This window comes from Fistularia commersonii, chromosome 20 (assembly GCF_037954325.1).
Source record: "Fistularia commersonii isolate RoL2024-O1a breed Wild chromosome 20, RoL_Fcom_v1.0, whole genome shotgun sequence".
Lineage (NCBI taxonomy): Eukaryota > Metazoa > Chordata > Actinopteri > Syngnathiformes > Fistulariidae > Fistularia > Fistularia commersonii.
The window spans coordinates 6,026,878-6,039,437 of NC_141303.1; the positions used below are offsets into that span (position 1 = coordinate 6,026,878).

The following is a 12,560-nucleotide window of genomic DNA, read 5'->3' on the forward strand; positions in this document are numbered from 1 at the left end:
TAAAATCACATGGTAAGTCCGTTTAACAAGCAACAGTCACTTGCCTTCAAGTTCACGTAAACATACTTTATTATTGTCGTGTTTTGTCACCGGACAATAATAAAGAGTCAGCAAAAAGAAAGTTGGAAGTGTAACTGGAGTGGCAGTCATTCGATGGGACATTGCAGGAATTTACGACGTGTTAAATGTTTCCTTTGTTCCTCCCTGTGGCAGCTCGCTACAGCAATTAGGGGAGGCAGCAGCATGCAATGAGCTCATTATCCTCCCTCTGCTCTTTCCCTGTGTCTCCGTGTGACATTTGCTTCCTGGGGATCAACTAACTAATCAATGTTTCCAGCCATAAATCGCTGCAGTCTTCTCAATTCGGTTTAAAAAAAGTTTTCGTGGTATCGCTTTGTAAGCATGGATGCGACACACGTTCATAAACTCGCAGGTGACAGTCATTTGATTCGGCCTATACTTTTCTTTAAGGAATGCATTATATCTGGAATGAAATTCTTGAACTTTGCAAATGTTTAAAATGCCCACCGCCTTTTTTTTTTTTTTTTCTTCCGCGCACTCTCCTGAAATAAACTCCATTTGGCAAACCAATTTGGGATGGAGGCTGGGTGTTGGAAAGGGAGAGGTATAGGTTAACTGTAGTAATAATCATAAATCAACTCTGAAATGCTGCCATGTCACATGCCTGACTGTGCCACTAATGACCAGGCCCATCTTTCAGCGGGTATTTTTATCTGTGTGCTCTGACACTCTTCTTCTGGAAGCGTCCTCTCGTTTTACGTCGTCAGCACCTCGACCCGGCCTGAGCACAAGTTCCTCACATATCTATAAATACCAGCCAGCTAAATGGCATTTTCTCTCACCCACCCCCCTGCTTGGCAATAGCAGGAGCTCTGTGACTTGGCAGAGGAACCCTCAGTCCTATGCCACTAAACATCTTGGGGCTTAGCCCCCCACCCTGCCATCACCCTCCGGAGAACAGCTGGACAAAAAAATAGATCCATCTGCCACTGCCTTCAAATTCCAAAGTGGTTTCAGTTTAATTAAACAAGCTGAAGTTGGTTTGAATGAGGATTACAAAAAAAAAAGAAGTTGTGGGTTCATTTCTTGACGCAGACCATCTTTTGAATTATATTTTTACATTGCAGTTACGGTCGAAGCATTCGGGTCCGTGCCGTTTGCGCCTCGGACACTCCCTCTCTCACACACACTTACACACACACACACACACACACAGACGCAAAAACACCTGTACATGCTTCCTTTGTGCAGAATGTTCTGCCAAGTTTTTTAAGCTTGCTGACATGTGGCACTAGAGACTGCAGGTCAGCGACAGCTTCCTGCTATTTCGGGCTCCGTCACAGCTTGAGGTTTTAATTTATTCTGGCAGAATGTGTCAATCACTGTGAACCACGGCTCTGGCCAGTGTCTGCTGCGGCAGAGAAGGAGTTGGGGGGGAACTGGAGATTTGGCCATATTATTATACAGGAATGACACAGAACCAGAAATAATGATTATAATATTATACTATGAAAACACATAAACTCTACACATTGATATTTATTTTCCCAGGAAGGGTCAGAGCGGGATGTTCTTCCTGAGGATCCTGAGGTTGTTTTGAGTCTGTAACAGGCTATGGTAGCCAGTGGACTCTTCTTCTCTATAGTGTGCAGTGCTGGTGGGACGGTGCCAGGACTGGTGAAGTCAACAATCTAAACAAGATAGTGAAGAAAGGCTACTCGGTGGTGGGACTGAACCTGGACCATCTTCAATTGGTGGCAGTGGGGAGGGTGAAGGACAAACCGGGAGCTATCCTGGAAAATCCTTCCCACCCCCAGCATGACGAGCTGTGGCTGATGCAAAGCTCCTGCAGCCAACGGTTCATCCCAACGGCACACAACTCTGACCGACCTGAGGTGCATCTGTGCTGCTTCCACAACCTCACTACCTCACCCATTCACGCGTCATGCCCTAACTGTGCTCTCTTTTTTATCGCTGTTGCTCCCAGCCCACATGCATCCTGCTTATTTTTGTTTATTTATTCTATTCTTGTCATTGCTGTTGTCACTCTATTTATATTGTCGTTTAGTTTTGGTTGTCTATTTTTCACCCTTACTGTTCAATTCTGTTGTCAATTCTTATCCCTGATGTTGTTGCTGTTGTTGTTCTCCCTAAATGTAGTTTTGTTAGTCTGGTGATTTTGTCAGATTTTGCAAACCATTGTGAGAATGAGACACACACGCATATGTGTTTGAATATATAACAGGTTTGAGAGGATGAGACAGACTAAAGTGTATGCATTTCAAATATATCATTTTATTAAAATGTGTATAAACCAGATCATTTTCAGAGGCCTGTGTGGTGAAAAAAGATGAATGCAATATGTGAAAAATGTTCTTGGTATCAATGAAATTAGTACATTTCCTTCAAGAATAAATCCTGTTTAACAAATTGGTCCATTTTAGATGAACCTAGCAAATAAATCTTGTCAAATTCCGTATAGTTCTTTTAATTTCGATTGAGATTGTTTTATCAAGGGATTTGGGATGATATCTAAATATATAGTTTGGGTTGCTTAGTATGTGGATAATGGTGTAAAATACGCATGAATAGACAAAATAGGAATTTAGAATAGATCAAGTTAGACAATAATCATATTCATTTTGAGTGTCTATGTTATAGTTTTTTGATTTTCAAACTGTTTATGATGAGGGGTTACACATTTTCTGGTTAATGTTCTGCACACCTCAATCTTTTGCTTGTCACCGTGAGCAAACAATCTAACATTTGACCACAGAGACTGTATCTCTTCAAATATTTCACAATTGAGAAAAAGTCTATTTCTGTCCACACCTCGTGGCCCCCTGACTTCTTTTGCCCGCTTTGTATCCGAGGAGATTCTCTGACGGTTGATAATAATGGATACGGGCAAAATGGCAATTTATTTCCAGCTATGGTTTGTCTAATGTTCAAGACAGGAATATTTTGTTGATCTCCCAAATTATATTACATTTGGAGAGCAGTGACAGTCCACAGGTGAACATTATCGGATGGTCTGCGATTGGCAGATGCGCCTGTTAGAGAGTTGTCAATTTAAGACAGTACTTAAATGTTGGTGTTTGTGTTGAATGATAATGACCAAGCCTCCCCCTCTTTTTCTCTCTATCTTCCTCTGCTCCCTCCTGCCATGCCAGTGCCTGTCCATCAGCCATGCCAAGGGTTTGAATTCAACCCTCCCACATGCAGTGCCAAAACACACAGACATCAGTCACCATGTGATGTTATGCCAGTAAACATGGCATCGCATGAAGCTGTAGGGCTTGTCCGCATTTCACTGAAATATAAACGAATGGAAAGACATACAATGTTCTACAAGTGAGGGGAGGGATGTCCCAGCTCCCGCTCTGGCAGAGAGAGAACACTTTCATGTTGTAATTTTCTTGCTGTCAGATGAGAATGAACACTTCAGTAAAGCCTCTATTACAGCGGCAACATGTTGGAAAAATCGTGTTTTACTTACTTGACAATTTCAGCCTAATATCTGTCTGCTCTGAACAAAGGACTGATTGCAGTTTCATAAACCTCTTCAAAACTATTCAACGCTAAGAATACATGGCAGCAAATAAGCACCGAGAGTTTGGTTTTGTTCCCTCAAGCTGATTCAAAATAAACAGTGAAATTGGACTTATTGGGGACTAACCTCCCTTTACTAATATTACAGTGGTGTGCTTGTCTCAGCTCAACTGCCAGACAAAAAGGTGATGACATTCATCAGTTAGAATAGATTTTATCATTAAATATGGTGTTCTGGTAATTATAAGGTCACTTTTTTTCACCTTTTTGCTTCTTTTTCTTTTCTTTTAGACAAGGGTACGCAAGCATTATATTTTTTGTGTCATTTCCACACAAAAATCGAATTTTTTTTTTTTTTTAATTTATTATTGTATCTATTTATTTTTCTAAATCTTCCTTGAAAATGTGTGAATGCACTATCCTTTCAACGAAAGAGATATATTATTGCCACAAGTGAACATGTCGAGATTTAATGTGAATAAAATATTTAGAAACAATCTACATTCTAAAAGTGAGTATCAAGAATCATTGTCAGATCTTGTCATGGCTGCGGGATTTTTTTTTTTTTTGTCGTTGTAGATTTTTCACCTCTCATCTGAGAGGCTTCTTCAGCTCTGAAAGACTGTAGGGAGTTTCCAGTATATAACTGCTGTGGTTTGTGTTGGGTGTTGGTCTAAGAATTTAAAGGAGAGATTTTAAAAAATTCAGTGAAAGCATTCAGCTCCCCTTTCAGAACTCTATGAGCTTTAAGTTCCCCCGCATAGGCTCAACAACACTCAAATCGAGATTTTGAAACAGCCAGCTCTTAGTCAAAGATGACGCCAAGGTCCGGGGACTTTCTACAGACTTTATTAGATCAGTCTTCGACACAAGAGTGATTGTGATGTTACTGTTGCTGCTGGAGCCAGAGAGGGCAATAATCATTAGCTCCCAATTGGAGTCAATCAACTGCAGCCACATGAATGGATGAAAGGGAAGGAAAGACAACCATCAGGACGGGCCTCATTGTCTCTGCTGCACCCTTTTCACTTCTGTCAAGCCACTCAGTGACCCCCCCCCCTCCCCCCCATGCCAGCAAGAAGGCAAACATTTTTTTTTTTAACAATTAAATCAGTGCTTGGTAACATTAGCCCTTCTTCATTCTGCATATTATTTCTGAAGAAGCCTCTTGAAATGTTTGAACAAATATCGCAGTGGTGCTCATAAGAGCCAGAGAGAGAAAGAGTGAAACATTGGCAGGATCTCTGAACAATAAATGAGGGATTGGTCAGACAGACTAGTGACATCATCCTCCAAAGTAAATGACAGCATGGTAAAAGAGCGCTGGTCCCGGGCCAGCAGTATCCAACATTTGGAATCCATAAGCCATAACAAACATTCAATTTTTCAAATACACTAAACTCAGTGGCCAGATCTGTCATTTTTCGGGGGGCCTTTGCAGAGCAGAGCTGTCTGATCGAACTCACAGCATATATTTGAGCCATGATGATTTATGCTTTTTCTGTTTTGAATGCCTTTGTATGTGTTTTGTGGCTTTTATAGGAATGATAGTTCCCCTTTTCTGTCCATAACTGGACACATTAACTGGCGGCATGTCTCCAGCACTGCAGCGTCCGTGTGTTACTTTGATATTTTCTATTTTTGCTAACAAGTCAGCTTAGACGTGGGCATCGAGTTTCATTTTACGTTTAAATATGACAAGTTTTAAGGAGGATAAATTGTCATTTGTGCTTGGATACTGGCTCTAGCACAACATTAACCCAGGAGGGAATCAGTGGTTTGGTGCTACTGTTTGCCCAAGTTAGAAGAAAATCTCACCTCACTGCCATCCCATCATAACTGAGGTAACTGGGGCAGGAGTTCAAGAAAGAAAAAAAAGAAGAAAGATGGAAATATCCACACTTTTCTTGGATTTGGTATGTTTTGGGACAGAATATTGTTGGCGTTATTATCAATAAATTAATCTTCATGGGAAGGGTGTGTAGGCATGATGTGGTTGATCTACTGATCCACCAGGAGGAGAAAAGGGGACAGAAAGAGAGAGCGATGAACTTACTTATGTCGAATATTTAGTACATTTTAAAGTAATTTTGAATTATTGTGACATTTCCGTGCAGTGATATTTATAATGTCCCCTCCTCTGTAACAGAGACAAAACAATTGTATTTCCAACTCCAATTATTTGAGGGAAAAAAACACAGTTTCCAAATAACGTAATGGGATGGATGCATGGATATGAAGTAAATATACATACATACATACACACACACACACACATATATATATATATATGTGTGTGTGTGTGTGTGTGTGTGTGTGCGTGTGTGTGTATAAACATATGTACACAGTCAGTGAGAGAGTTCTGCCCTCCATTATGCCAAAATAACAAACAGGTTAATACATTTTTAACAGTAATAACACCTGCATTACAACTGTAGTAACATGGAAGACCTACACAAACATATGGGTTTATTAACATTAGGCTATAGGAGGCTCAGTTGTAATTGTGACACCGGCAAAAAGATGCTGGGAAGGTTTTTCCGGCTAATCTCGTCACACCACGTTACAATGCTTTTGAATTATTGCAAAATTTTACAGAGCCCCTCCATTATCACAATAATACAAATATTGTACTTCCTACTCCTCTTCAGGAATTTGAGGGAGAGAAAAAAACTCAATTTCCAGATGAAAACAGATAGATAGATAGATAGATAGATAGATAGATAGATAGATAGATAGATAGATAGATAGATAGATCTGAGTCTGGAGGCATGTGGAATGGATCTCTCTCTATATATATGTATATATATATATATATACACACACAAATGGATATATTGTATATTTTGCACTATAAGCCGCACTTAAAATCCTTACATATTCTCAAAAATCCTTGCCTTATGATCCAGTGTGCCTTATGAATTAATTCAAGATAGATAGATAGATAGATAGATAGATAGATAGATAGATAGATAGATAGATAGATAGATAGATAGATAGATAGATAAAAAGGCAGCGCACGGCGGGACGTCATTTGGGCCAAACTATTAATAAGAATGTCATTTTGCTGCCCCCCTACTCTCGCCCCTTCTCCCCAACTCTATTACTCCTCTGGGCCCTTGCCCAACACTGCGCGAATGGCAACTCGGCGCATGCGCAGCAGCGCGGTCCTCAATTATGAAGTTGGGTCTAATGCCTCTTGACTGCCCGGGCTTCAAAGTTGGACGCGGAGCGGGAAAATAATGTCGATTCCCGCCGCAATCTTGTCACCGGAACCGGGGAATCGGGCCTGACCCTGTGAGTGTGTCCAACTCGATTGCAAACTTTGTTTTTTTTACCCGGACTCCCGCGATGGCAGCGGTGTTTTGAGCGGGTCAGTGACAGCTTGCGAGCAGCAGGGAGAGCTGTGCTGCAGCCGCTCCGGCTCCACCATGAGCGTTTCCAAGAAGTGAGGAAAGAGTGGGAGCTGAGATCTTGGCCAGGACGAAAATAATTCCAGCACAGGTATGTTTAACTTTTATTTGTTTTGTTTATGCCGGTCATACATGTTGCTGCTTAAAAACATGACGTATTTCACTTTGATTGAGTTTAATCCCTTAAATCCTAAAAAAATAAAAATATCATACAGATCATGGATGTGTTCGTCTAAATTACTTGTTTACTGCATGTTAAATAAAAGTGGGTGAATTTAAAATTCTAGCCTGGATACTTTAATTTGGTTTCATTTCATAGGCCAACATACGTGATGCACAAAAACCACCAGAGCATGTTAAATCTCGTGAGATTTCAAGAAATTTACTACATTGCCACAACTGACGCAGCGGTTTTGAACGCACCTGTTGGCTTTCATGTCACATTAAAAAAATTGTAAAAACAATAAATGTGGTAATTGTTTTTCATATCCATTTGCCATTTGGTTGTTGGTATTTTTTTTTCCCCCATTTTAGATTATTAAAAAGAAAGGATTTATTCCCCGCCTCGCCGCGGCCGATCTCTCCCCTCATCCCACGTGGAGTTTGTGTTTATATTTGATATGTAGGAAACGGGGATCTCATACCGGAGCTCAAACTGGCCATCGGCCTGCCCCTAACGGCAAAACGAGTCATCCGGGCCGACGCGCAATCTGACAGGCCTGGCGCGCCGTAATCCACACAGATTACGTTTCACTCGGAGGGGCTCGGGTTGAACGCGCGTCAATGAGCTAAAAAAAAAAAGAAGCTCAGTGAGGTTTTTTTTTGCGCACATTAAAAAGCGCATTTGGAATTTAAAACACGCAGAGACGACGATTTAAAGATAAATATTATCTGAAAGTCATAAACAAATCCTAGTAAAACTGCATTGAAATTTTAAAAACATATCCACGCACATAAATCTCCTCGAGATTCATGTTGTTGTTTTTTTTCTCACAGGATTTTTTTTTTACCCTCACTTTTATTTACTATAAATAAAAGGTTTTATTTTCGATATTGATATTTTACAAATAGAAAAAAAAAAGTTTAACTGAACTATTTTCTCTAACTTAGAAATTCATCACAAGCGCTTCTGGCTGCGGTTTGCGCCCCCCACCCCCTTCGTCTCTTACAGTGTGAAGTGATGATGTGGATACACTTTCTTATCCTCCGCCCCCCCCCCCACCGCCTCCCTCGGCTCCCTGTTCGCCCTGTCGCGCTATGAGAAATAGAATTCACTCTTCCGGTACGCGGGAGGAACTGACAGGCCTTATTGATTCCTCACGCAGTGTCAGGTAACCGGCCTGTGTGGTTTGTGGAACGATGGTAGTTAAAAAAAAAAAAAAAAGATTATTATCAAGCCAATTACAACAGATTTTTTTTTTTCTATTTATAAAAATTCAAGAGATAAATTGTTACAATTTGTATATGTTAGTGAGTGTGCAGGAAGGGTCAAATAACCCATGTCCAGAGAGATAAATCTGCAGAGGAGAGTGAAAGGCTCTTTCTGTCCTCCACAAAGGTGAGAGAAGGAGGTTGGGGGTGGAAGGGGTGAGGGAGGGAGAGGAAGGGTGGGGGGAGCAGAGGGAGGCCAGGGCACAAATCAATTCACCTGAGAGACACATTATTGTCTTCGGTTTCAGGCGAGGAGGAGTTGAACGCTATGAAAAATTAAAAGGATGCCAGTTAGGATTTAAAGGATCGAGTCGGAGAGCAGCAAGCGTCTGAGGCAAATGTGCACGTGCGCAGCCTGTACACGAGTGCACATCCAGAGAGAACTGGCGAAGGCCTTCTGTTTGGTCAAGTTCACCGATGCTTTTTCAATCGTCTTCAATTAAATGGAAACAAGATCGAAAGAAACAGAGTCATAATCATTGAGTGGAAAAGAGAGAGTTGGGGCTTGAGTCTGCATTAAAATACATTTTCTTTTGTGTAGCTTCTTCTTTAATTTATCGCGCAAAGTTATTCTTTGTTAAAACGTAATCTTTTTTGCGTTATCAGTCAAAATTCTGCAAAGGAAACACATTCTAAATTGTTTGTCAAGTTGATCGAACTGTGACTCAAGACATCAATGACGGCATGCAAAAAAGACCAAAGTGCAGGCACGAGGACCAGTTTGTGAGATGAGGTCCAAAAAAGGGGAGTAAATGCATTATTATCATTCTTAATAGGGCAGTTTTCCTGTTTTTATGTAAAATTGCTAATTCACAAAATGACTTTTGCAATCGATTTTCACGCTTGTGCTCAACGTACATTTATTAAATTAGCAAAGAATTCTCAGCTCCAAAATATATACAACTAAGACTTAACCAGGTAGCAATCTATTTATACATTAACATTTGTTTGCTTTATTTACAAGCCAAAATTCACTACAGCAAAGTTATCAAGATATCAATGTACAATGAAGTGATGCCACGCTCTACTTATTCTGGGATGCTGGGTATACACAACTCTTGTTTTTTAGTTCTTTGTACCTTTTCTTTTGTTCAGCTGTCAGACCTCACTCATTGATGTGCTACAACATATTAGAGTGGAACCATTTTGGGTTGTTTGTTTTTAGGTGGCGCCATTGTTTTCCATTCTTCTTTCTGCCTTTTGTTGCTTAAAAACAGAAAAACAGACCAGAATATACTAAAAATAGTGACTTTTTGGTGTCATTTCTGCAAACCCTGCATCATAACACCTCAGCTTATCACTCTTAAAGCTGTATCCAATCAGCCTCTGTGGCACTTCTGACTCGCAACAACCTGTCTCCTGTCTAGTATTTGTCGGGGCTCTCAGCGCGTTCGTGCGCTAGCCAGCCACCGTGTCTGTGATCCAGAGCCAGCCAAGCAGCCATATCATTTGCGCGTCTCCATTTTCATTGTTGATATTTACTTCTGCAATTATCTCTCCACTTCACCCTCGACTGAAGATGATATGTTGAAGTTAATGCTGCTTCTTCCCTCCGTCAGTCTCCTGTTGCTCACACATAAACACACCGGGAGAGGAACTCAGCAAGAGATGTGTACATACACACACACACGCACACACACACACGCACGCACGCACGCACGCACGCACACACACACACACACACACACACACACACACACACACACACACAAAAGTCACATTGCTTCACAGGGGTTTGGTCACAATAACCAGCTCATTTGCCACTCAAACAATAATATAATTGTGTTTTAATAATTTTGGTGTCTACTGAGCTCATCACTTTCTATTAAACTTGAGGTTTGTTTTATGTCCAATGTTTTTATTTTCACTTGTTTTGCCCCTTAAGTGCGTGGCAGACCATAACTCAAGAATCCATGGAGGCCTCGCAGGACCTCAACGAACAGATGGTGAGTTAAATGTTACTGTGTGTGTGTGGTTTTTGTGTGCTTGTGTGTGTGTGTGTGTGTGTGTGTGTGTGTGTGTGCGCGTGTGAAAGAGCACACCAGGTAATGAGCCTATAACTGCCCATACAAATATAAATTTGCACCTCTACCTGGCCAGTCCGATGTATAAGTATCATGCAGGGTGTGTGTGTGTGTGTGTATGTGTGTGTAAGTGACTGAGTGTGTGAGCCATATGATAGCAGTTAAAATGAGTGAAACCTCATTAAGACCTCAACTGCATAATTTTTATATCATTTAGTAACACAAGGTTCTGAACCCTCAATAAATCTACATTCAAATAAATAACAAAAATAAATAAAAAATAAAATGAATAAAACTCATAAAAGTTCTTTTAACGTGTTGGTTATTTCGCAGAACTCAGTCACGGTTATAGACACACACGCACAGACCCACACACACACACACACACACACACCAGTGTGTCAGCACAGCGGGCTCCCTCTGCGTCACATCAGTGCAGCGTCCCAGTTCTGCTTGTTTAAAGATCAGGCTGTATTGTTGGGAAAATGATTTTGGCGGCGAGCGAGGTCCGCTCGCATTTCAAAGTCGTTAGTCAGCCACCAGAACAGGTGTAATTTCATCTTCTCCTCCTCCTCCATCAAGGCTCGTTCTCTCGCCCTCTCTCCCTCTGACCTGCCAGCCTCGGCAGTAATAATAGCGCGAAGTGGGGCAGAGCACATGAAGTATGTTGTTTTTCCCCACTTTTTGTGTTGCTCAGTCAGACTCGCCCCGGGATGGATTACAGGCTGACCCCAGCGGAGTACTGTCACTCACAAGTACACGCTAAAAACAAACACATGCAAAGACAGTAAAAAAGAAAGAAAGACAGCAAGAAAGAAAGAAAGGGAGAAGACAGAAAGGAAGAATGATAGAAGGAGAGAGAAAGAAACAATGTATGAGAGAATGTTAGAAGGAAAATAAGTGAGAAAGAAAAAATTAAAGAAATTGAGAAAATGGAAAGGAAGAAGGGGAAATAGAAAAAAAAATAACATCCTTTCTTAAGACCATTCCAATATCAAATATTAATGTCCATATACCACAATTACCTCACCTGCTTTAAATAGAGCAGTGATATCATTTATAATGTGAACTTGAGCTGCAACTCAAAGACATTGATTAATTGTTCGGCTTGAAAATGAAACCTCTGTGTGAGGACAAATTTTAATGATATCACACTCAGCTAAAGGATCTCAGTGCAGAGATTTTGGACCCACCAAAAGTTTGGTCTTTACCTTCTTTGGCTCAAAGTTGACATTTCTTTAATGTTTATTTTTTATTTTTTCATTAAATGACATCATTGTTTATGCAGCAATATGGTGATCATTAGTTTTTTCACTTCAGCTAGTTATATGGATGTTTTTTGTTTTTTTTTCAGTTGACTGATGATACATATATTGAACTTGGGAATTAAATTGTGATGGAACTTATACCAAACAAAATTGTATATGTAATTGGGTTAAAAAAATTGGTTCAGCAAATTTGTTGGATATCATGGTTCAGCTGTTAATGGTACAGAAACAAGAGGGAATTTTATCTTCTCTTTAATTCTTTAATTAATTTAGTAAGAAGTTTGATGCTTTATTTTCTTTCATTTTCTTTTTCTTTTTCTTTTTCTTTAATTATCATTGAATCGGTTCAACTCTTACCTGGACTATTTGTATTAAACATGAACGTAACTAATGTAATTTGCATATGATAAGCATTTTTATAATTACGTTTTTTTCTTTTTTACATCCCTAGGATGAAATTGTCTTTACTTTGGTTCTAAAAAGTATACTCACTAATTTGGATACATTACATAGCAATAAGAAACATTCACTAAGCTGCCACATGCACAAATTTGTATAATACATATTATTACTGTGTCTCACTTGTGTACAATAAATATGTATCTGCTGTCTCCCATTTTTTTATTTCCTTTTTTTAGTGGATGCATTACTTTTGGGTAGACGGTTTGATTTCCAAATCACCCTTTGTTTCGCATTGACAGCTTTTAAAGACTCCCTTCAGCTGAAAAAAAAAGATCCACATGTCAGATGAACTTCATCCACCGCGGATTCAGTGTGTCACTGAAAGTGGCTGATTCTTCAGCCGCACTGCATTATTGAAAAAGGTGTGTCTCGGGTGACTAAGAAAACAG

At 40.1% G+C, this 12,560-nt stretch overlaps 1 protein-coding gene across 4 annotated transcripts in view; it reads left to right on the forward strand.

Annotated features, from left to right (window-relative positions):
• Window positions 1-6,751: 6,751 nt before the first annotated feature.
• Window positions 6,752-12,560, forward strand: part of eya4 (EYA transcriptional coactivator and phosphatase 4) — a 49,544-nt gene continuing 43,735 nt past the window's right edge. For 3 of the 4 annotated variants that reach the window (XR_015107679.1, XM_086166921.1, XM_086166920.1), the window contains exons 1-2: window positions 8,215-8,317; window positions 10,303-10,363. Coding sequence is in view for 3 of the 4 variants with exons in the window: in XM_086166921.1 (XP_086023047.1) it covers window positions 8,244-8,317; window positions 10,303-10,363 (135 nt within the window). In the remaining variant the exon portion in view is untranslated. Of the gene's footprint in view, window positions 7,078-8,214; window positions 8,318-10,302; window positions 10,364-12,560 lie in introns of those variants that run through there. The other variant, XM_086166922.1, reaches the window with a different exon arrangement.